The sequence below is a fragment of the Marmota monax genome, unplaced genomic scaffold (assembly GCF_021218885.2).
Source record: "Marmota monax isolate L192 unplaced genomic scaffold, Marmota_monax_Labrador192_F-V1.1 WCK01_AAM20220418_F8-fsc00002, whole genome shotgun sequence".
Classification (NCBI taxonomy): domain Eukaryota; kingdom Metazoa; phylum Chordata; class Mammalia; order Rodentia; family Sciuridae; genus Marmota; species Marmota monax.
The window spans coordinates 8,533,426-8,559,454 of record NW_026693571.1 but is presented as its reverse complement, the minus strand read 5'-3'; the positions used below and the strand labels follow the sequence as shown (position 1 = coordinate 8,559,454).

At 38.9% G+C, this 26,029-nt stretch overlaps 1 protein-coding gene and 1 long non-coding RNA gene across 3 annotated transcripts; one reads left to right on the top strand and one right to left on the bottom strand.

Moving 5' to 3' along the window:
• Positions 1–1,989: 1,989 nt before the first annotated feature.
• Pla2g12a (phospholipase A2 group XIIA) lies at positions 1,990–19,796 on the bottom strand. Of its 2 annotated transcripts, XR_006854884.2 has the most exons (5): positions 19,371–19,796; positions 9,159–9,235; positions 8,041–8,206; positions 5,025–5,390; positions 1,990–3,165 (listed from the first exon to the last, which is right to left on the bottom strand). XR_006854884.2 is itself a non-coding variant. In XM_046458802.2 (4 exons), the coding sequence occupies exons 1-4, from the start codon at positions 19,573–19,575 to the stop codon at positions 5,272–5,274; spliced, it is 567 nt and encodes a 188-aa protein (XP_046314758.1). In that variant the 5' UTR covers positions 19,576–19,796; the 3' UTR covers positions 4,261–5,271. The 2 variants fall into 2 exon arrangements, 1 of the variants encoding a protein (XP_046314758.1); XM_046458802.2 differs by lacking the exon at positions 1,990–3,165 and having other exon boundaries at positions 4,261–5,390.
• LOC131424702 (uncharacterized) lies at positions 19,136–25,987 on the top strand. Its single transcript, XR_009228140.1, has 2 exons — positions 19,136–19,434; positions 25,175–25,987. It is a non-coding gene; the product is annotated as an uncharacterized LOC131424702 (long non-coding RNA).
• Positions 25,988–26,029: the final 42 nt, after the last annotated feature.

The window sequence follows — 26,029 nt, the reverse complement described above, 5'->3', positions numbered from 1 at the left end:
ATTTAATGAATTTAGCAAAACTGAAGGTCTTAGAGCTTGTCACTCATCCTAGGAAGGGAATATACAGAGTAAAATTGAGATAATTCTAAAATTTAAATTTTGGTGTTTTTAGTGTTCACTAACATTCTAATTTTTTTCTTATATAAATCATAAAAAATTCTGATTCTGATTCCTAAACTTAAGAAAATGTGAAAGCAACAAAGAAATGTTTGTAAAGTTGTCTGCAAGGAGATTTTGAAGGATATTATGGATATTAAATAAGTAAATTTGAATGACTGGCAGTTTAGCTCAGTGGTAGAGTGCTTGCCAAGCATTTTGAAGCCTGAGTTCAATCCCTAGTCTGGGGAAAAAAAAGTCTGAAGCAAGAAGTATAATATGACTATGGCAAACATACAAAGATAACACTACTGGTTTTTAGTTTATTAATGCTGTTAATGTTACTATCAACTTTTAAAAAATATACTTGTTGCACTAACTCATTCTTGCTCTTCCATAATGGGTTTGTAGGATTAAATAGTGAGGAAAAACAGAAAACTACAAGTGTTTCTTCAATTATAGCCCCAGTTGTTTTACAAGACTTGAATGAATACATTGTGGGTGATTTCTGTGAACTCTTTTTTTTTTTTTTTTTTGAAAGAGAGAGAGAGAGAGCATTTTTCTTTTTAATATTTTTATTTTTAGTTTTTGGCAGACACAACATCTTTGTTTGTATGTGGTGCTGAGGATCGAACCCGGGCCGCACGCATGCCAGGCGAGCGTGCTACCGCTTGAGCCACATCCCCAGCCCTTCTGTGAACTCTTAACAATGCATCATAGTATATATGGAAGGATTTTCATTCTAATCTCAAAAAATTACTGAAGTGAAGACAGGAGATTGTGTATGACTGTAATCCCAATGGGCTGGGAGGCTGAGGCAGGAGGATCATGAGTTTAAAGCCAGCCTTGGCAACTTAGGCCCTAAGCAACTTAGCGAGACCCTGTCTCTAAATTAAATATTTTTAAAAGGGCTGGGGATAGAGCTCGGTGGTTAGGCGCCCCTGAATTCAATTTCTGGTATCAAAAAAAAAAAAAAAGTTACTGAAGTCAGTTCACTAAATAATTGTTTTTATACAAAGATTCCATCATCTTCACTGTTAGGACATTATCTGTTTTGTACCAGGATAAAACTATCATTTTGCATCAAACCTCCCGATAATCTCTTATTTCAATAAATACTGGCAGAAACAGCCATATTTTCAATTTAGGAGGGAGAATTAGTGATAAGTTAATAAAACAAATATTTTTTTTAACATGGACACAATACCTTTGTTTTAACTATTCATTTATTTTTATGTGGTGCCGAGGATTGAACCCAGTGCCTCATGTGTGCAAGGCAAGCACTCTACCACTTGGGTCACAACCCCAGCCCCAAAACAAATAATTTTTATTAGTATAACTAGTCTAGACAAATCCCTCTTTAAAGGATGCCTGATGGCTGGTACAGTGGCACACTCCCGTAATCCCAGCATCTTGGGAGGCTGAGACAGGAGGATCCCAAATTCAAAGCCAGTCTCTAAGCAACTCATAAGAAACTTATTATAGTTGTAGGTGTACACAATGACCTTTATGTTATTTTTATGTGATGCCAAGGATTGAACCCAGAGCCTCACATGTGCTAGGCGAGCACTTTACCACTGAGCCACAACCCCAGTCCATCTAAATAAAATACTTTTTAAAAAGGCTGGGAATGTGGCTTAGTGGTTAAGCGCCCCTGGGTTCAATCCCCAGGACCCACCACCACCAAAAAAAAAAAAAAGCCATTTACATGTGTTTAATTTGCTCTTGCTCTTATTTATCTTAATTCTGTCTTCACTGCAGCTTCTCTATGCTCCGTTTTTTCAATCTATGGAATTAATGTTTTATTTGTCCCTGGGAAAAGTGTATATAAATATTTTAAAGTCACAGACATTATTTGGAGGCAATATATTTCATTACTTAAACATATCAATATTATATTTTTTGCAAAGAGCTGCTAAAATTTGGTTGGGCTTTTGATTTTTTTTTTTTTTTGCCTATCTTTTTATGAATTTAGTCAGTGAACAGGAAAAATAGCAACACTGAAATCTAAATATATGCCCTAGATTCAAGTTGAATATAGTACAAACTTGTGTTGAGCTTAATACACACACACAAATAATTATAGACACGTACATATACATGGATTAATATACATACATTTTTCTAGCTTTGTCTACTGGGATGTCAAGAGGTAGTGATGTCCCAATAGTAAGAAGCACTTCCAGTGTCCAGATTTTGGTTTCTTCATCCAATACTAACCACATCTAATTCTGCTTAGCTAGCAAGATCAGGTGTAGTCAGCATGTTGGATCGTAGGCCCAGATCTTGGTTTTGAAGTACTAACAAAAGGAAGTAGGTTCCTTAGAGAAGGGCTGATTCTAGGGCTGAGGCAAGGAATATAAAAGATGAGCTCAGGGCATCTTGTAGTGCCAGAGAATAAGGCAGTGCTAAAAAATCAAGAGGATTTGTCAAAGGGACAAAGCAGCCAACCTAACACAATTTCCAATAATCAAGATGGAACAATGAGCAAAAAAATATCACCCAAAGTATAAAATAAATACATGAGTCTTTACTGATACACATATTGAATAAGTAATCAAATTGAGGTGGAGGGGAGACAAATCCTTCCTACAGAATTCCAAGTACTACATTCAGATGGTCCCCCTTCTAGGAGGTTGAACATAACCCTGCCCACCGGCTACTGGACTTGCCCACAGGACTGGACTTGGTGACTGGCTCCCAAAAAACAAAATATCAAAAGAGGAAAATAGTAACTTATATTGGAGAAACCGAACTTCTTACCTAAGACCTTAGCTGAATGTCCAAAGTTAATACAATAAGTTGGTAGCATGTAACTCCTGATAGGATGCATTATGAAGGACCCTTTATCTCTGTGGTATTCTTCCTAAAAATCCATAACCCCAGTCTAATCATGAGGAAAACATCATATAAACCCAGAGGAAGGGACACTCCACAAACACTTGACCAGTATTCCTTAAAACTGTCAGGGTTATGCAAAACAAGAAAAGACTGAGGAACCACCACAGACCAGAGGCTAATTTGGCATCATGACTCATGCCTAATGCAATGTGGTATCCTAGATTGGACCTGTAAAAGAAAAATTACATTAATGGGAAAATCTGAAGAATAAAGTATAGTTAACAGTAATTACCAATGTTGGTTTCTTAGTCCTGACAAATGTTTGGTTATAGAAAATGTTAATAACAGGCAGAACTGAGGGAAGGGTATAGAGAAACTCTCTAAATTATCTTTGCAACTTTTCTTTAAGTCTAAAGTTATTCCAAGATAAATTTATTTTTAAAAAATACAAAAACTGTTTCTATTATTTTTTGTATATTTTATGACCATGAACTAAACAGCTTATAGGCTTTGCTGGTCCTTGCACTTGCCTAGCATGTGTGAAGCCTGGGTTCAATCCCCATACCACCAGGGGAAAAAAAGTTAAAAAGTGATAATGGATGGCAAAACTGTACCTTCTACAAAACTTTCAAATAAAGTATCAATCAAGATTTCTAGGCACTCAAATTGAAGCCCAGTTTGCTCATTTAGCCACAAGGTATATACCTGACTTGTCTAACAGGGTATACATCTTTTAGCAGAATGGCTGCCACCATCTCAAGACATTGGGAAGACATTAGATTCCAGCAATAACACATGTTCAAAGTTAGGAATGTGGCCCTTTCTCCAGAACATAAACATAACTTTCCTTCTGCCCAGTTATGTCTATAATGACTTACAAGGGAACATCTCTGTGCTGCCCTTTTCTTTCTAAGCAATTTATACATGGCTTGGGGTCCTGGGCGAGAGAAAGTCAACAGTCAGTGGTAAGCAAAGACCAGTATGGGAACAGAGCTGAACAGTCCATGGAGTTGAAAAGTTTTCAACAGACATAGCTGGATATGGTGGCCCACACCTTAGTCCCAGCAACTTAGGAGCCTGAGGCAGGAGGACCACAGGTTTCAGATGAGTCTCAGCAACTCAGAGAGACCCAATCTCAAAATAAAAACAACAAAAACCATTCCTAGACATTGCCAGAAGCAGCCGAAGTTTTCTGAGATTTGCTCTTAAAGGTCTGTTAATAATTTGCAGTGTAAATAAGAGATCTATAAAAGACAGTTCTTTGCATCTTGCCTTTTCTACCCCTTTTGACTCCACAATTAAAGAATTAAAGAAAAAAAACAATAGGGAGAATAACTTTTTTTATTAAGACCACAATTTGGAAAAGTTATCGTCTTTAAAAATATGGAAGAGTCTACTATGAGGAGAAATGAGTACTAAGTAATAAACATTGAAACAACAGCATATAGTGCTTTGGTGTGTTATGCTAAACAACTTTTCATTTGTTTCATTAAATCCATCTTTTCTCCATTTGGGCAGAGTTTATAGTAAATGATGACATTTGTTGTAAGGGTGGTTGGTTAAATGGGAATGGCTGTGCTTCTGAACATTGCTCACATTACCTTCTAGGCATCACAGAATACTTAGTTATTCTGGGTTTGCTCCCTAAGAGCTTACCAGATGATAGTTCCAATTTTATAAGAGAAATAGACAAGGAAATGTTGTCCTTATAACTGCGTGACTCATTTATAGGCTTAGGGGGCTTCAGTAATTAAAATAGAGAAAGAATAATGTCAGTTCCTTCCAGGAATAAATGTGTATTTAAAATGTCATGATAGGGCTGGGGATATAGTTCAGTTGGTAGAGTACTTGCCTCATATGTACAAAGCCCTGGGTTCAATCCCCAGCAACACACACACACACACACACACACACATGTCATGACAAATGATACTTTAAATGAAGATTTTTCCATATTTTCAAATAAGATGATGTTGAATAGACCTTATAATTCATTTTACGTTTGATCTTTTTTTTTTTTTTTTGTAAATGTAGTTGTGAAAATTGAGTTACATACTTATTTCAAAAAGTTTTCCTTTAACACATACCTGGTTTTGAGATTGATCAAGAATTTGTCCAGTAAGGCAGCAATGTCCAGGAAGACACTTGAGAAGGCATTTTTTTTTTTTTTTTTTTTTTTTACTTTGAGGTTTTAACGTTGTAATGTAGTCTTGTAAGGTCTTAAACTGACCCTTTCACAAAAATAAGGCAGCTTATGCTGTGAAAACATTAGGGTTTTTTTGGCAAAGGTTATATTCTTTCATCCTCATTTGCCTCCAAATGTCAGAATCTTCTTTAAAGATCAGTTTTTTCTTCATAACGACACCAACATGCAGCTCGCTGGCTGTCCAGATACGGTTTACAGCCTAGATGAATTACACTGTCAAACAAGAGCTCCACTGTTGTTTCACATGCTGAAAAAGAAGAAAATGTGATTACTGTTGGGCAATTGCAAAGCATCATTTTTTTCAACTGTTAGTTGTTAAACACGAGCCACTCATATTCCTAGTGCGCATCCAAACAACTTAGGTGAAAGTCACCTCAACCGTCTCACACTGGTAGGACATATCTGCAGACTTTCAGTTTTAGTCTTTTGTCCATGTCTTTTTCTTTCTTCTTCTTCTTTTTTTGGGAGCATTTAACTGTTCAAACCAATTTTTTGTACTAGACAGGTAATGAACTTTACTAAAACACTGATCAGTTAATCAAGGTTAACTTTTTTTTTAATCTATCACTAATAGAGATTTCTGATAACTCCTAAATTTGCATTTCAAGGAAAAGATTTTTTTTTTTTAAATTTTAGTGTTGGGAATCAAACTCAGGGCCTCACCCATGCTAAGCATACACTCTACCACTGAACTATAATACATCTTTCCCCTAGCCCTGGAAAGATGTATTAGGTGCAGAAGAAACAAAGTTTAAACAGAAACTTCAAAATATGTCATTATGGCCAGTGGATTCTTAAAAACGATCACACGTCACTTAACACACTTAAAGTACACCTGTAATCCCAGCCTCAGGAAGCCGAGACAGGAGGATTATGAGTTTGAGGACAGCCTGGACAACTTAGCAAAACTCTGTCTCAAAATTAAAAATAAAAAGGGCCCGGGGTGTATCTCAGTGGTAGAGCACTCCTGGATTCAATCCCCCATACCACAATCACAACAAAATAAACCAAAAGATGTTTAAAGTAAATGGAACCCAGTCTCTTTCTTTACTAATACCAAATTTGGCTTAGTGGTCAGTAGACACAGGAATCAAAAGTGTTTCTTCCTTGGTAGGATTTTTAAATTTCTTTAAAGTTAAGAAAAAAAAAAGGAAACTATAAAAAAGGTAATGGAAGCAAGATGTTGTGGCACATTCCTATAATCCCAGCAATTTGGGAGGCTGAGGCAGAAAGATCACAAAAATAATGGCCAGCCTGGGCAACTTAGCAAGACCCTGTCTCAAAATACAAAAAACTAAAAGGGATGGGAGAATAGCTCAGTGATAGAATGCTCCTAGAATCAATCCCCAGTACATTACTTTCCTTATTTAAGAAAATTGAAACATCCAAATGAGATTATTTCAACATTTACAGAGGTGTGGCACAAGATGGCTTTGGTGTTCAAAGACTTTCAGTTTCAAATATTCATGATAAGGAAGAATCTTTTTATTAAAATCATAACACTTTATTTTTAAAGTTCTCCAAAAGATTGTACCATTAAGGAGCACAACCAACCAAGGAAATACAAAGGCTAGACTATTAAGGAGATTGAAAGAAAATTGGTTTCATCATTTAGCCACATTCCTATGTCCTCCTTAGAGAACAGGAAATGCATCCATCTTCTACACTTCAGCTGTGCACTAGTTTACCTTAGCCAAAAGCATGCAAGGGGACAGAGGTGGCAAATTCAAGCTTCACCAGGTACAGAGATTTCATCCTGTACAGTTATTAGGATTTAGGGATAAAAGCTATGACTATTTATGGGACAAGTCTCAGAGTCAGACAGTCTAAAGTCTAACTTTCTGAACTTCAGTTTTCTTCCTTGAAAAATAGGGATAACACCACCTCTCTCTTTGGATTTTTGTATCAAATGGAAACATGAAGATACTATCCAGCATAGTATCTTAAGGTAAATGATTAAAAATATTAATTTCCTTTCCTGCCCCTCTCATTGCCTTTCTCTTCTGATTTCAATGAACAGCACATTCTTCAGCTTGACAGTAGAGAAATCTTATACCTACTACTACAACTACTACTTTAACACTGATTTACATTTCATAAATATTTCAGGTTTCCCCTATGACAACTCTGAGATAGGTGTGTATTACCATTCTCTTTATTTCATAAATGAGGATACCAAAGCTCCTTTTCCCTTTGCTGATTTGCATTGCATCCCTCACCACAATAAATCACAGTGGTGACCATGACTATGCGAGGAGACCTGTGAGTCCTCCTAGTATATCACTGAACCTAGGGGTGGTCTGGGGGACCCTCCCAACATGGATACAAAAGAAGAAGGTAAGACTCAAATCTTCTAGAATATCCTTCTCCAAAATCAGTGTCCTAATGCTCTCAAATTCACTAGTACTGTTCCTCTAAAAATTTTTGTGTTGAAATCCTAATCTCCAAGATGTTGAATTAGGTGGTGAGGCCTGTGGGAGATGAATAGGTCAAAAGAGTGGATCCCCCAAAATGGCATAACTCCCCTTAAAAAAGAGGCCCCAGAGAACTGCCTAATCCCTTCCACCATGTGATGACACAGCTAGAAGGTGTCCTCTAGGAACCAGGGAGTGGGCCCTCACAGGACAATGAATCTGTCAGTGCCTTGATCGTGTACTTCTCAGCCTCCAGAATAATGAGAAACGAATCTCTATTGTCTATACACTACTGGGTCTATTGAAGTTTGTTAGTAGCCCCAGTGGATTAAGACAACTGGCTTCGGGGTTTCAATTTTGATTAGAGTCATATTCCAGGGCACAAGGATGAATAATTCTCTCTTTCTGCCTCAGACACCTTCCTCCAAGTTTTCCTAGCACTTTTTACTTTTTTTCATCCCCAAACCACCAGAACATTCTTACCCTGAACATGCTGAGTTAATCCTAGTGTTTTTTGCACATCTCGGCAGATCTTGGAGAGGCAATACTGGAATTCCTCGTCACAGTCATTCTTGCTCTTGCCACAGGTCTCATAACACCTGTCGTGTTGGTTGCAGCACTTTGTAAGGGAAGGGATGCCAATGTTAAGCTGAAAGAGGCATTTAGATGGATTATTGTTAATGAAATGCAAACATCCTCTCCTAAAGTACTACATTCAAATAGACTTAATAGAAGTAAATGACAATGACTACTATGTAGAAAACTCACAAACCCATTTCTACCTTCAGGTGTGTCCCATGTAACAAACCTTTTTACCCAGACCCACCTATGGGACGGTGTCTCTGGCATGCCTCACTGCTCTCTATTTTTCAATGTTAGAATACTCAATTTCCCACCAGCAACAAACACAACTTCCTACTGTCCAAAACATAAAACATAACTTTAAAAGATAAGGTCAAATTCATTAAGGGATTTCTACAGAAGCTAGGTAAGTTTGATTTTTAGTATTTTCAAAGAGTTTTTTTTTTTTAACCTCCTAACAAATAAAATGTGCTTTTTGTGAAATTTCACAGAAAATTTTAAATATCTAGAACTCAAATATTGGTTGTTTCCTAAGCTTTCTCCATTCCCCACGAACATCACTACTTTGAATGTACAACTCTTATTTATTTTAAATAATTCACAAAACTTTTTTGTGTAGGAATCATTCTCATAAACATTTTTTTCCCATAATTATGGGCTCAGGTCCAGTGTCCCCAACAACTGCCACTGAGCCTTGTTTTTATATAGAACACATGTTTTATTTATATTTTCCCCCCTAGTATTACTCTTTTATTTTAAACTTTAAAATTGTGTTTTAAAATAATTTAAATGATATAATTTAATTTAAATGATATTAATGTAAACAAGATCAATTTTACACCATTTTGTTTTTTCTAAGAGTTAAATGTTTTGCCAAAAAGGAGTGTAATAAACCTAATCACTACTACAACAAGCAAAATTATTTGTAAGCCTAGGAATACACAAAGTCTTATATTGTCAAAATTATTAAAACAAAAACCACCAGTCACAATACTTACCAAATAAAAAATAATACTTACATGAACACCAAACAGTGGAGAGCCACATCCATTTGGAGGGGAGGGTTTATAACCATAACGTGGAAAAGGCTTAGATCCTATAAAATATAAATGGTATCATAATTAATTTTCAATATTAACAAAAATAAAATATATACTTTAAAAGGTCTGCAATGTACTTAATTCTTGGAAATATTTAGTGTTTAATTGGATGGCAACATAAGTGATTATGTTTTTATTTTGATAAACACTAAGAATACTAATTATTGTTATTTCTCCTGTGGTGAAGAATGTGGAACATATACAAAGATGCACATATATACATAGACACAAATAAAGCAGTTTATAAAATGCAATTACTGTTTATAAACCAAGATAAAGCCAGCCTATTTTCCAATGCATTTCAACACTTGACTTATTTAGGATAAAATCTTGTAAGGCAAAAATTTCTTCAACCCTCAGAAAATGCTCCCCTACACACAAACCTCAATAACCACTAACAGGTTTAATCAGGCAGAGCCTAAAGCTAAGGAAGACAGGGTCATTCAATGATCACTTAATAACTTTAATACCATTATAAGATATTATAGGACTGCCCCCACTCCAGCCAACTGTTTCACGAATATTACAGCTAATGAAAAAGTCAAGAGGGCATTTGGGGAATTATATTACTCTAGCTATGCTATAATTCCTAATAGCACCAGTGGCTCAGTAAAAAAGAGAAAGATGACATTATCAAACCAATCTTAAATTTTGAAGGGTACTTCAGAAATACCTCATGTAATTCAGAAATCACTTCAACATACCAGATAGTCATCAACTGTCTTCTTGAATGTTTCCCACAGACCTCCTACCTCAAGAAATAACCTACTCCACTATGAATGGCACCAATTGTTAACATGTTGGTTCTTCTGCCTTCTGGTATTATTAATCCATTAAACGGATTAATCCACTGATGAGGTTATAGCTTTCATGATCATACCAACTCTGAACACTGTCTAAAACATTACCTTTTCAGGGGACACCTCATACCCAAAGCACAACATACTTCAAAGATGAATACTTAGGAGAGACCTAAAGTATTCCACTAACTTTCATTCAAGCAGCATTTATTGCTAGAAGACTTAAAATAAAGAGAAGGTTACCCTCCAAAAGTAAAGGAAGGAGGGAAAAAAGCAACTCTTTTGGTAATCAACCATCTAAATAAGTAACTCACTCAAAGTAATGATTGAAAAATGGTTTGAGTTGATAAGAAGTTTCATGCTAAGTTGAGATGACCGAGAAGCTTCAAGAGAGTATAACCTCATAAAGAAACAAAACAACAGCCTGTTCCACCCATTTTGAAGAAACAATGTGTACAAAATGGAATGATTAAAATAAGTCTAGAAAACGGAGTCTGATGACAGAACTGGCATCTAGTTTTTACAGCCCCATTCAGGAAGAGGGGTTATTTCAGGGCCCTCAGAAGCTGAAGGTAAATGCCTCAGACTATCACCTCAGTCATGATCCTTCAACTCTTATCTCCTGAGTTTACCTTCATTTCTAAGAAAACTGATTTGGCTTCCCATTCAAAAGGACTTACATAAGGGGATATATTAATCACTTGGATGTCTAATGGGCCTCTAAAGATGTCCTTTCTGACATTCACCACAAAACTATTCCATCCAGTTCTCTCTTCTCAGTTAATGGCAACTCCATACTTCCAGATGCTTACAGCAAAAAATCCTAGCCATTCTTGATTCTATTTTCTTTCATCCCACATTCAATTCAACATACTCTGTTGGTTCTACCTTCAAAATGTTCATGATCTAACTAATTCTTACCAATTCCACTAATGCCATCCTATTCCAAACCACCACAGATTATTGCCATAATCACTCGACTTTGGTTTCCCCACCTCATACCACTCCCAACCTGAGTGATCTCACTGAATTATACATTAGATCAAGTCTTTCTTCTACTCAAAATCTCTCCAGTGGCTCCTCATCTTATTCAGAATAAAAACCAAAGTCTGTAAACCTTAAAAACTCTATATAATCTGGCGTTCTATGACTTCTGACCACATCTCCTTACTCTCTCTCCTTCTCTTTCCATTCCATCACATCTGATCTTTTGCTGTTTTACAGACACGCCTGGTCTGCTCCGGCTGCCTGGGGACATCTGAACCTGCTATTGCCCTACACAGATGCTTGTGGGAGACTATCCTCCCACGAGATTTGGTTTCCTCCCTGGCTGGGCCAGAGGCGCTTTAGGCACATCTTGTATCCAGAGCTTTCCCCACCCTGCTCAGGTCCAAGGGCTTATCCGTGTGGAGGCGTATCTGGCCACTACCCCGAAGACCCAATTGTCGCCCATAACCTTGGGACGCTGCCCCCCTTAATCTTCATTGGATGAGATTTTCCCCAGAATTTTTCGTTCCCCAATAAAAGTCCACTCCCTGGCGTGTTTTCTCTCTCTCTCTCTCTCTCTCCTCTCTCTCTCCTCTTCAGTAAACCTCGATACCACAATAGGTGGCTGGAGGCTGGAGCTAGGAGGAGCTGTCCTGGAGCTGGTTTAAAGGTAATTAGAGTCTTGTCTCTTTAATTCAAAACTCCCTAGAGATTTCTCATGTTTGGAACCTTCATTCATGAAGCCAGTGCTGGTTGTGGGCTAAAGATGCTCTTCCTCCTGATATTAGCAATCTGCTCCTTCATTGCTATAGTCTCAAATGTGATAGTCTTAGGAAGAGGGATCCCTGCAAGATGAGTAGTTCACGAGGGTGGAATGCTTATGAATGGAATTAGTCCCATTATAAAAAAGGCCCAAGAATTGCTTTGCTCCTTCACCCATGTCAGGACACAGCAAGAAGATTCTATCCTTCAAAACCAGGAATTGGTGTCCCTCACAAGACACTGAATCTGTTAGTACCTTGAAGTTATACTTTCCAACATCCAGAACTGTGAGAAATGCATTTCTGTTGTTCATAAAACACACAGCTGATGGCATTTTCTTACAGTATCCCAAATACACTAAGACGTTTACATTCTCAGCAAGGCCTTTCCTGACCATATCATTTGTAACACATATGACTTCTAATCTTTTTAAAATGTGGCACTCCAGAGGCTGGAGTTGCAGCTCAGCAGTGGTAGAGTACTTGCCTAGCACATGCGAGGCAATGGGTTAGATTCTCAGCAATAAGTAAATAAAATAAAGTAAATAAGTAAATAAAATAAAGGTCCATCAACAACTAAAAAATATTTAATAATAACAACAAAAATGTGGCACCCCAAACTGAACATCATTAGCTATGTTGGGCCTATCACACCCCTTGGATTTTTATTTATTTATTTTGCATTTCTGAGGATTAAACCCCGGGATGCTCTATCACTGAGCTACATCCCCAGCAACCCCTTCCCCTTATTTTGAAACTAAATTGTCCAGGCTAGCCTCAAACTTGTCATCCTCCTGCCTTAGCCTTCCCAGTCTCTGGGATTGGAAGCATGCACCATGCAACCAGTTCCTATTACCCTTTTTAATCTTAATTTTTTATTCTAATTTGTTATATATGATAGCAGAATACATTACAATTCATATTACACATATAGCGCACAATTTTTCACATATCTAGTTGTATACAAAATATATTCACACCATTCATGTCTTCATACTTGTACTTAGGATAATGATGTCCATCTCATTCCACCATCTTCCTATTACCCCTTTGAGACAATTATGAAAAAAAAACTCATATTAATAGAGCCTGAGACAGCAAGACAGCACACGTTTCCGCTGTGCCTCAGAACATGCATAAAAGAAGGAACAAAAATAACATTAGTTCTTTCTAAAATGAACTTTTAATATCTACTTCTAGAGACTCAGTCCTTCAGCAATTGAATTTTTGAGTAACCCATTAGTCCATTAATCCATTAACTGCAGAAATGGATTAACCCATTCACAAGGGCAGAGCTCTAATCATCTCTTAAAGGTTCCACTTTTTAATACTGCATCTCATCATGGGAAATAAATTTCAACATGGGTTTTGGAAGTGACAAACCATATTCAAATCATAGCAGGGAGAGGCTGTCATATTCTTAGGAAATCCTTTCAGTTCCTCAAACATTATCAGAAAGCTCCCTCCTGTCAGGGGTTTTAACAACCAACTGTTCAAAATGTTTAGCAACTTTTCTAGAGATACACATTAAACAATGGGTCGCATTGTGAATCTAAAGAGTACAACAAACACCCAGCATGTTCAGAAAGCCTGGAAACAGAAAAAATAAGAAGTTTACTATTCATATTTCTCAGGTTCACAATTAGACTTAATGGTTCAAATTTAGAAGTGTTTTCCCTAAAATGGTGTCTGGAAGTTGAATAAAAAAAAAAAAAAAAAAAAAAAAGGATTGATCTTACTGTATGAAAGTGATACTGATTTGCCTATGTGTTCAACTTTTCAGACACCTGGTAAGTTCCCCCTCCTACCAGTTTACAGATTTCTGGCACCTCTTCCTATTCTGTTCGAACAAGACTATCATCCTCAGCAACTGACACTGGGCTAGAGTTTTGAAGGCACTGTCTCAAGTGCCTACTTTTCCCCTTTTTACAGGGAAGATATTTTCTTCAACGTTCACCAATAGCAGTAGTTATACAATTTCTTCCCGTGGTATTTTATTTAAAGCCATACAATTTTCTTCTATTTCAATTCTATAAAAACAGTCATTGACATTTTAATGAGATGTAATGATAGTGATACACATATACATGTTATATTAATACACATAGACATGTTCTTATTTTGTATATATTTCTCACCCACTCTAAAGGAATAAAGAGTGACAGAGATATACAGAGTAACAACAGGTGAAAACAAACATGGAGGCTAGGAGTTTAGGAAGTTGTTATCTCAATCGCAGAGTGTTTATAATTGTTCTGAGGAAAAAAGATAAAACTGGGTAATAAAGATTCAATATCTATTGATTTGAAACATTGGATAATAACACTGTTGTGATTCGGATATGAGGTTTCCCCAAATGTTCATATGTAAGATAATGCAAGAATGTGCAAAAGGGAAATGATTAGATTATGAGGGCTACAACTAACAGTGGATTAATCCACCAAAAGGATATCTATACTGGATGGTAACTATAGACAAGTAGGGTGTGGCTGGAGGAAGTAGGTCACTGGGGACATGCCTTTGAATGTTATCTTTTGTCTCTGACATCTTACTTTCTCCTCTTCTTCCTGGCTGCCAAGAATACAGCAGCTTGCCACCACCACACCCTTCCACCATGACAGTCTGCCTCAACTTGGGCCCAGAACAATGGAGGCAGCAGACTATGGATAAAACCTCTGAAATCAAAATAAACTTTTCCTCTTCTAAGGTTGTTCTTGTCAGGTATTTTGGTCACGGTGACAAAAGCTGACTAAACTAACACTATAAAATAAATGCTGGTAAAACCAGTTCCCTAGTGTAAGAAGCAAAATGGGCACGTGTGTCTAGTGTTTGGTTTCTTTGGAAGCATCCTGCTAATTTCACTTCCTCAGAGAGGCCTTCCAAAAGCTCACCCATTTAAAATAACACCCACTCCCTTTCATATCCACTTTACATACAGGGGTTGGCTTTATTTTTCTTTCAGGCATTTATCAACCAAATTAAAATAACAGGACAGGAACTTTGTCTTCCTCACCTAGAATATTCTTAGCACTAATGAGCACCCAAGAAATTACTTAATAAAAAAAAATGGGAAATATTCTTTGCTGAAATTAAAATATTCTTTAGCCATAGCAAAACACAAAATTGCTAGTTTCCTGAAACATTTTAAATTGTTTTAAAGTTCTAAATTCACCTTCATGTTGAAACAATTATTTCTGAATAAATTATTCATTATTTGTTAAAGTTCATTTGGACACCAAAATTATAAATATATTAATTTAATTTTAAATGTTGTTGTAAGTGGTGTTTTAAGCTGCTGAACATTTAAAAGTTTAGCATTTCTACTAGTGCTAGCTTTTACAAAGCAAACAAAAACTCAATAACAGAAGAAAGGAAATTAGAATCAAACCAAAACATCACAATATACTGGAGCCACTATACCCTAAGCTTTATAAGTACATACATAAAGCTAAGAAAATGAAGAGATCAGGGAGGAATTAAAAGCAAACAAAGCACAGAAAGACCAGTCATGGGAGACTTCATTAATTTCATTTTTTACTTAAGCAGTATTTCCTTTTCTTGATGTCTTATATGTATAGACAACTGAAATCTAAATATTTACATGGTCTGAGACATTAGTTCTTTTCTACATACTTTTTCCTAGATTTAACATAAATACCCCCAAACAGATCAACTTTTTTTCACCTGAAAGAATATGAAGCAGATCAGAAGCAGAAGAGGAAGGCAGCTGGGTCACACAAAATCTTACCACTGTTTTGTAGGAAGTATAATGGTAGAATCCCAACCTGCATTCACAAACATTGGAAACTAAACCCAGCATCATTAATCTCCATAGGGTCAGTATGCCTCTTTGTTTTTCTAGTCCATTCACTTCTCTATTTTTCTCAAATTCCAACATCTCTGTTCCCATCATTTCAGTGGATGACCTTGAACACCTACCCACTTGACATCAAAACCCACATCTTTGACATCAGAACCCACATCTTCGACCTTCATCCTATTAACTGCTATCTGTTCTTGGCCAGTCCCTCTATGTACTAAAACCCATACTTCTCACCTACCCAAGATTAGTCTGCAATAATTCTCTCAAGTGTTTCTACTTTCTATTCAATCATTCTCAAAAGCCCACAAATACCCCATTATCCTTCGTAATGCCCCAAACTATTCTTTTTATTTCAGCTAATGGCAACTCTGTACTAGTTGATCAGGCCAAAAATTGTGGTATCATTTAAAAAAAAACAAAAAAAAAAAACCTTACTCACACCCCACCTCCAAGCTGTCAGCAAAATCTACCTTCAAAATACATCCCAAATCCAACCACTGCTCATGCCTCTGTTGCTACCAACAAAGACAAAACCACCACTACCTTTTATCTAGACTCCCTGCAAGCATCAACCAGTTTCTATTGTGGGTCCCCACCCTGCTTGACCCTTTTAGTTGTCAGTAAAACAGCCAGAGGGATCCTCTTAAAATATAGACATCTGAGAGTAGAGCAAGACAAAAGCCCGAGGGAAGAATGGGGATGTGGTTTGAAATCAAACACCTTGTATATGTAATTTTGTCAAAATGAACCCAAATACTATGTATAATTATAATGCTCTAATAAAAAAAATTAAGACCAAAAAAAAAAAAAAAGTAGAGCAAGCCGATACGGGAGGGAGGTGGAAAGGGAAAGGGAAGGTACTAGGGAATAAGACTGATCGAATTATGTGAATATACAAATATGGCATAATGAATTCCACTATTACATATAATTATAATGCACTATTAAAATTATATATGTAAAAAATTAAAATAATTCCTGAGGGGAGGGTAAAATGAAACAAACAAAAAATATACACGTCTATAATCCTAGCACCTGGGGAGGCTGAGGCAGAAGGATCCAAATTCAAGGCCAGCTGGGCAACCTACTGAGGCCCTGTCTCAAAAATAAACAACAACAAAACAAAACAAAGCAAAAAAAAAAAGGTCTGGGGATGTAGCTCAGTGGTAGAAACCCAGTGATTCAAGACTCCTGGCTTCAATCCTTCATACTGCAAAAGATATGTGTGTATGTTTGTGTTTCACTTAATGAAAAAAAATGACATTCATAATTTTAAAATGTTTTTAGAAAACAATTTTTCTATTTTCTAAAGGAAACTATAAACTTTTCTTCCTCAAATCTTCTCAGGTATCAAGGAGAAAAAAATTAAGAAAGGGTGGTAACTACCAATTTGTTCCCCTAAATAACTTTAGTCTCAATAAAGCCTTTTTCCCACCCAAAGGTGGGTGGCCAAAAGTAAAGGAGCAAGTCTCCATAATGCCAGTCCCATAAGTAAAACAAGCAGGACCCAATGCACCAAGTCTGTGTACTTTAATCTGACCGCCCTCCCCCTACCATTATCTCCCTCATCCTGCTTTTTTTCCTTAAAGCTTCCTTGATCTCTTTATTGCAACTGAAAAACATCCCTTATTCCCTATGCTCCCCTACCTTTGGGATTTGTCTTTCTGTTTGGATCTGATTTGGTCTCGTGCCAAATCTATGAAAAATTGACTCATTGTTCCAGGAAGATTTCTCAAGTAATGGCAATTAAAAGAATAGTTTTCATTGAGTTGGAACTGTCAGTATGCTGGCTCTGAATCACATGTCCACTGAAAAGACATTACTTACTAAGAGACAAAAGAACCTTACTCTAAACTCCAAATGCAAATTTTGTGAGGCTGATGGAAGATGAAGACAGTAAAGGTAAAAGGAAAGATGAAGACAATCTTTTAATAGAAATAGTATCCATTCAACTTCAGAGATATTTTAAATGTAACTAAACTCTACTACTCTACTCTTAACAAAGTTTACGAAGACTACTCTTTCTAAGCCTTTCCTATCTCTGTAAATGGCAACTGCACACTCCCTTTGGCTGGGGCCAAAACCTTCAAAGTCATCTGTGACTGGTCTTTCTGTGCTGTTCCATCTGCCTGGAATGCTCTTTCTTCAGATTGTCTCAATTCACCATGTCCACTTTCATATTTCTTCTAAAATATTCTCTTCTCTGTGGGGGCTTTCCTGAACATCCTGTTTAAAATCAAACTGCACCCAACTCTCCATTACTGTCTTTGCAGACTTACTGTTCTCAAAACACTGGCATAATACAGGCCATATCTGGCTCATTTCACTTATCAGTTTTCTGATGGTCTCTCCCTACCACAACAATTAGAAGAATGACACCTGACATAGTCGGGACCCTAATAATTTGTGTACTGAGTAAAAATGACTAAGTAAAATCGTAACTTTTGCCTCAGGAATGGCTATCATTTAATCTTTAAATTACTCACTCACTTGTTCCAATAAGCTCTACAAGAACAAAAACACTCTTCCAGATGCATTTAGGCATAAATTTTACAAGCAATAAATAAAACATGTCTCAGGGGCTGGGATTGTGGCTCAGTGGCAGAGAGAGCTCGCCTCACAAGTATGAGGTGCGGGGTTCAATCTTCAGCATCACATGAAAATAAATAAATAAATAAAGGTATTGTGTCCATCTACAACTAAAAAAAACCATGTCTCAGTACCTGTTCAGCACTTTAACACATACAAGATGTAGCTCATTCTTCATCTTAGTTAACATAAAGCTAGAAATTATTTGGAGAATTACAGGCAGCAGGTGGCATCACAGTTTTACATGATATAGGTTTTAAGTTCACCTATACCTACAACCTAGTTTTACCATTAAAGTGATGAAGTTTTCTATTGTTTTTCAGATACCGGCATTAACTAGACCCATATCTTGTGCTATCGTAACATTCTGAATCTCCAAACAGAAGTCCCAGTGCTTACGTGAACTACTAAAATATCTAAGCAGTCAAGTGATTAAAATAAAAACCAGAAACCTCTGAGTTTATTATTCCCTACACTGCCACAAGTCCTCAGTTTCAAACAGAATTAAAGTCTTTTTTAAATGAAATTAATGAAAAATTATACTAATATTGACCAACAGTTAGGAGGGATCAGTGATATCCAAAGAGAGCTGTCAAAGTTTTACTAGACTATTTTCTAGAAGTTACCCGAACTCTCTCTCAACAACTGAATACACCAGAAATCTGTTCAAAGGTCGTAATTTATTTTCTGCAGCTTTGCAGAAAAAAAATAAAAACCACTTAATACTAACTCTCGAAAAAGTGAATAGGGCATGATTTAAAAATTCTCGGTTAGCTCTGCATGTTCAGCTGACTCATGTATCAGCGCCAAAATACAGAGCTAAAATCAGTCTGTTCCACTCAGTTCCCAGGATTCATATGTCAATAAGTTCTTAGGCAATTCTGTGCAATTGCGGGGGGGGGGGGGGGCGGCAAGTGGCAATGAAAGAAGAGTACACAGGAACAGGACGCACTCCCGCGACCTCTTTCCTATCCTAACAACAGTGGGGCGGACTTGTATCCAGGTTACTCAATCACAAGAATAGCAAGATTCTAGCAGTGGGTAATCTTTTCCACAGCCAAAGGACTCCGTCAAGGTCTGCCCTGCATCTGTCACTCTCGCACTTCCACGACCCAGCTCACCCCAATTCCCCTAGAAGCACGCGGCTCGCGGGGCCTGGGTACCCTCTCACCGTCGCTGCACTTGTATTGGCAGAGCCCGTCCTCGCCTCCCAGGAGGTCCAAGGCGGCGTTCAGGTACGTGTCTATCTTGTGAATGCCGTTCCGGATGGTCTTCAGGGTGGCCCTCCAGTCGGTGGTCTGATCCTGCTCCTGGCACCTGACAGGGGCGGCCAGCAGGAGCAGGAAGACAAGTGCGGTCCGCGGAAGCACGGCCATCCGCACAGTGCTGGGCCGCGTCCAGCCCCAGCCCCACCCGTCCGCGGAGCCCCCGGGGCGCCCTAGGCGACAGCGCGGGCTCCGGGCTCGTCGGCTCCCGGCGTCATGTCCACGCCTCCTTCGGGGCCGACTGGCTGGCTGGCTCCTGCCGCCTTCGCACAGCTGCCGCGAGGAGGCGGCGCGGTCGCGGAAACCCGCTACCGGAGTTCCCAGCGCTGAGCCCAAGGCTCACGTGCGCGCCTGCGCCAGAGCGTGGCGCGTCAGAGGCGCGAGCGCGCGCGGCGGCGGCTCCAGCGCCCACGTGGTAGCGCCGGCGCGCTCCCGAAACCTTCGGACTGGGCTGGTGTGAGAACCATCTGAGCGGGCTTTAAAATACCTGAGCCTGGGCCTTTCCCCGGAAAGTAGTCAAATTACCCTGGTCTGGGAAGCAAAAGACACTACTACTTTTTAAAAGCCATCCGTCTACACCGTGTGGTTACTATGGGGAATGACCCCCCTAGACTTGCCTGGGTTGTCGGGGTTCAGCTCTGCCCCCCCCAAAGAAAAAATTGGGGGGTTCTGGACAACTTGAGAGAAATGAGATTCCGTGCCCTCTTGCAGAGAGTGATGCCAGGGTCCATCTCAGTATCGGGGAGTGCGGTTGTCACCTGGGAAAGCCTGGCTTTGTCTTCCCAGGTCCTCACCCCGACCTCCACACCACTGTGCCCGCGATTGGAGGAGCTGAATTTAGTTAGAGATGTCAATCCAAGTCCTCAGGGGTAACAATGTAACCAGGATGAGCTAGATGCTGGTTTGGATTTTCTGGAAGAAGAAAATGGTTTGACGGTAAAAACCACAAGCTTTTTTGTTCTGTTTTGTTTTGTTTGCCTTTTGGGCAGGTAAGGCAGATTCAGTAGGCTTAAGTAAAGCAAAATGAAACTTAAAGAAACCATGGTTTTCCTAGGCAAAGTATTTTGTGACTTGATAGTTCTAGTGACATTTCTCTGTATTTTTCCCAGGCACTGTGCAGGATCCATAAATAACAATTGCAGTACTTTTTACCAGAGCTATAAATATCTGATTCTCTTATTATCTCAGCAGTTGCCAAGAACTGTATAGTAGGATCCAGGGCAATGTTGCAATTGTTGAGATGAGGTGTGTTCTTTCTAGTTTGGCATTATGCTACAAGTTTTCCAAGCTTGTAATCAATGTGCAGAGTTCATATGAATCACATACCTTTGTTGAATGCTTCTTCTGTGCCATTTGGGCATTTCACATACATGATCTCTCATATTTAGAACCCCGCTTTATAGGACACAGTCTTTGACCAGTTAAAGAAAGGGGTCCTTCCCCACCTAGAGATTAGCCCAAATTCAGAGTTAGCGAAGATCAGACTTTTGTCCACACTCAGCTCCCAAGCCAGGTTCTTTGATATGTGATCCGCTCACATCACACTGGATGAAGGGAAGGAATGTGCCCAGGGAGGTATTATCCTCCTTTTTATTTTTTTAACAGTGAACAAGTCCAGGTGAAGAGAAATCATGTGATATCCACTTATTAACCAAGGCCTCCCAATATGCAAAAAAATCTTTTTTTTTTTTTTTTGACAGTACCTTTCAACACATTAAGAAAGAAGGGGAGCAGCTTCTGCTGTGAGGACACAGATTTAGTCTTCTGTGTCTCAATTCTCTTCAGGGATTAAATTCTCAAACACCAGTTTCTCTGATTAATGGAACTACATACTTTTCCTCTTCTACTGAAAACTACATCTTCTCACTGAGCTCCCAGAGGCACCTGTGAGGATGACCTAAGGCTGAGCCTAAGCAACTCCATTTTTAAAAACTCCAGTTTGAAACCTGCAGTCTCACCAGGCACACCCATAGACCCCTCCAGTTGGCCTCAAACAAGTTACTTCCCCTCACCCTGATAAACAGAGTGAAGCCCCTGGCGGGCTGTCCTCGCTTATCAGGTGAGAAGATCAGGGTGGAGACCACCAGACAGATGTTTCTGACCCCAGGGTAAATGATGTCACTGGTCACCGAGGTCTGAGTGAGTGTGCATCTGCTGGACATAAAGCCTAAGGCTTAAGACTTTTGAACTTAGCCTGCAGAGGGAATGTCTGTCATTAGCCTGTTATGATTAAGTGTGTTTTGCAATGCTTAGAATTAATCTAGAATTGTTTGCTGTGAATTAATTAATCTAGAATTGCTTGCTGTGAATTGATTATATCTGTTCCAGTGCCTAGCATCAAGGATTGTCGTTTTCTTGATTAAGAACCTATAGAGTGAAATTGTATTGAGTAATTTGAGTGAATAAAGCATTGAAAGGGGCAAAAGCACGTGGACATTCTTTATTTCTCCCTTCGACTGCATAGGTTGCAATTTTGTCCCCTTGCGACACACCACAAATTTAAAATGTACCTTCTTCTCTTCCCCTGTTCTCTTTATTTCTACAATCAATGGCAATACCAATCACCTCATCCTCTAAGAGGACATCTAGTGACTACCCTAAACTCAAAGCCCTCTCCTACTACCCTGCTATCTACTTTGTCCCTAGATGTGGTCTTTTCACTCCTTAACATCTAGGATCAGGGTCATCCTCTATCCCTACTTTAGTTTCTACCTTTATCAGTTTTCATTAGAATGCCCCAGTTGTCTTCTGACTTTCCCCACCTAGAGATTAGCCCAAATTCATTCTAACCCTGTCTCCCACACATCTTCCTCACTGCCTTCAACTCGAACTTTCCAGTTTCCTTCAGTAGTCCCAACTCTTTGGCATTTGCCCTCCTTGATATGTTCTTTTCTCCTTTTCAGCTCTTCCCCAGCACCCTTGGCTCTAGACACACTGACCTGCTCTCTGCTCCTGTGTGTGATTGACTCTTTAAACTGCAAAGCCTTTGCATTTGCATCTGCCTGGAAATTCTTCCACGATTCAGATTAAGCTCAGAGGCCCTCTCTGACACTTCAGGCAGATTTCTCTTGAGTTTTTCTTGCTATCATTCCTGGCAAAGTGCAGCTTCAGAATTTATTTTCTTGTCTGCCTCCTAAGATAGTGAGCTCAAAGACCAGGGTCAACCATAATGTGATGGTAGAATGCCACATCCAATGAGCTCTGCTCTCTGAATACCTTTAGTGAAGTCCAAGTTAACTCAGATATGCAGCAGTGGCCAAAGGTATAGCAACATCCTTCAGTGCTCAGCCTCTGCAGTACAATGTATGCAAGGATAGTGGGCCTTTCAGCAGCAGTAGAGATGCTGATGGAGCAACCTCCTGTGGTCTTTGAACATTATTCCTAGATGCATAGACTCCAATTCTGTGGCTGTCTAGGAGATTTTGTGAATAAAATTATTTATTTATTTATTCATTCATTCTCCTGATGGTGGGGATTGAACCCAGGGTCTTGTGCATGTGAGGCAAGCACTTTACCAATTGAGCTATATCCCCAGCCCCAAATTATTCTTTATATTATTATTATTTACTAAACCAATTAGACTGGCTTTTATAGTCTGTGATTAGAGGAGTTCTGAGTCAGATCTCTAACCTGGGAAAACCCTGAAGTCAGGTCATTCCAGTACTGCTATACCTGATATCTGCCACATGGAGCCACTTTGGAGAGCTGTCCTTTAGGACCTCACCTTAGTTAACTCTCCTTTGGAGCCCCCAGTACTAGGGGCTTAACCTTAACACTTTGACACCTCTCCTATCCCTGTACAGACTCACCTGGTCTGTTGAGGGGCCAAGATACCAATGCTTTCCCAGTCTACAGACTTCAGTTCTTTTTAATGGTCTCATATACAGATATCTTCTAAGGTGCCAGAACTGTTGGGTCAGGACTTGATGGTTTTAAAACATATTCTCAAATTCTTTGTGCTTCAGTCAGCTCTTTTGCTGTCATGACCAAAAGACTTGACAAGAACAGTTTTTGAGGAGGAAAAGCTTATTTGGGGCTCAGGGTTTCAGAGGTCTCAGTCCATAGACAGCTGGCTCCACAGGTGGGCCCAAAATGAGGCAGGAAATCATGGTAGAAGAAAGAGGTGGAGGAAAGCAGGTCAGGACATGGCCATCAGGAAACAGAGAGAGAGAGAGAGACTAAGCTAGGCTCATCAGAGACAAAATATAAACCCCAGAGACACATCCCCAGTAACTCATCTCCTCCAGCCACACCCTACTGCCTAGCGCTATCACCTAGTTAATCCCTATCAGTGGATTAATGTACTGATAGGTTAAGGCTCTCACAACCCCATCATTTCACCTCTAAACTTTCTTGCATTATCTCACACATGAAATTTTGGGGGACCCCTAATATCTAAACCTTAACACTTTGACACCCTTCCCATCAAGAGATGGATTTTGGGGGTTGGGGTTGTGGCTCTGTGGTGGAACACTTGCCTATCATGTGTGAGGCACTGGGTTTGATCCTCAGCACCACATATAAATAAATAAATAAATAAATAGAATAAAGGTATTGTGTCCATCTACAACTAAAAATGTGTTAAAGAAAAAAAGAGAAAGAGATGGATTATGCCCCCTTCTCTTGAACCTAGGGATCTTGAACCTAGGTAGAGTGATAATAATAAACTTCCAAGGATAGGTTAGAAAAAAACTATACATGTTCTGCACTTTCTCTTGGGACATTCACCAACTGCTGTGTGAGAAGTCTGGCATCCCTGAGTTGGACTTCATTTTGGGACTCCATGTGGAGAGACCACATTGAGCTATCTGAGGAGCCCCAGAGTTACATATGCAGTTTACACATTCTGTAAAAAAAGTCATTTTTAAATATCACAAAATATCACAAATTAATCATATATCCATAGTAGATGTTCTTCCTGTTCACATAAATTTTTAAGCAATATTCAAGCATGTTTGTGTTTCCTGTGTTTGCATTACTTTAGAATCTATTTTTAAGCTTTTAAAAATGTATCTATAAAGATTTCTCAAGTACTTAATAAATGAAACAAAATAATCATTATGAAAATATAAATAGCTACTATAGCTTTTTCGTCTTTTTTTATGAGTTTCCTATCAATCATTGTGATTTCCTGTTCCTCAGGGAGGTTGATATATTTTTTATGTTTGGTATCTCAACACTGCTGTGTTATGCCAGATTCATGGGACCCCAGTAGACCTCCAGGAGCCGAATCCGATGCAATCACACAAGAGTCTTTATTGCAAGCTGGAGCCTGGACTCACAACCATTCCCAATGCAGTGGTCCCAGGGAGTGAGTCCTGGTCCTTTGTTCAGTGAGATTTTATAGGTTTGGGGGGCTACTCTATACATCAGAACATCACACAGCAAATCATTCCATACCGCAGGAAAATCAAACAACAACTCTTTTTTTTTTTAATTTCATTTAAATTTTGTTTCCCAAATGTAACTAGATGGCTATTTTTTTTTTTTTAAGAGAGAGAGAGAGAGAGGGTTTCAGAACACACAGTATTCACTCTGCCATACCAGTTTTGCAGTGGAATCTGATAGCATTGGTATTCATCATTTGCTGTTATTTCAACTGCAGGACCACCTTATTAGCTGCTTCCAAGGAATTCATTAGATTCTGCAGTTCTTCTTCATGCATTTCAACAGAATATGATTTTACATCACAATTTTCTTTTTCATCTAGATGAAGTTTTAAAAGTGGCTTTGTTAGGTCGGTAGCAGCGACTTTGTGGCGACTTAGTGGCAACTTAGAACAAAGCAGCCCGCGCCGGAAAAGAACATCAATCAGATGCCGGTGGAAATGCCTGTCAATCAGCCAGATCTCCTGACTAAAGCCTGTCAATCAGCAGGACCCCCTGGCCAATCCTGGAGTTCAGCCAACTCCCCTGACCAACTCCAAGGGGACAAGGGACTCTAAGAACACTTTTTCCTGTCCCAAGCCCTTCCCTTCCTGCTGTAAGCCCCATAAAAGTCCAGTCCAGTCGAGCTTCCACGCGGTTTCTCCTCAGACCCTTCCCCTGTCCCCTCTGTGGGTCTGATCGAGTTCCACCAGGGAGTGATATCTCAATAAAGCCTGTCAATCGGCCCTTTTAAATCTGCCTCCTTTGATCGCTGCCTCCCCCGCCTGAGCTGACAGCATTTATAAAGTAGCACTCTTGTCACTAGAAAGTGCAAGGTTTCACTGCCAATCAAAATCCTATAGCTGGAAAAAAAAAAAAATCCTATAGCTGAACAGAGACCCTGTGCCTGATAAAAGAAAAAGTAGGCCCAAATCTTCATCGTGTGGGCTTAGGAACTGACTTCCTTAATAAGACTCCTAAAGCGCAGGTGATAAAATCAAGAATCAACAAATGGGATGGATTCAAACTAAAAAGCTTTTTTTCAGCAAAGGAAACAATCAATAATGTGATGAGAGAGCCTATAGAATGGGAAAAAAATCTATCACATGCACCTCAGAGCACTAATCTCCAGGATATATAAAGAACACAAAAACAAATAACCCAATCAATAAATAAGCTAAGGAACTGAACAAACACTT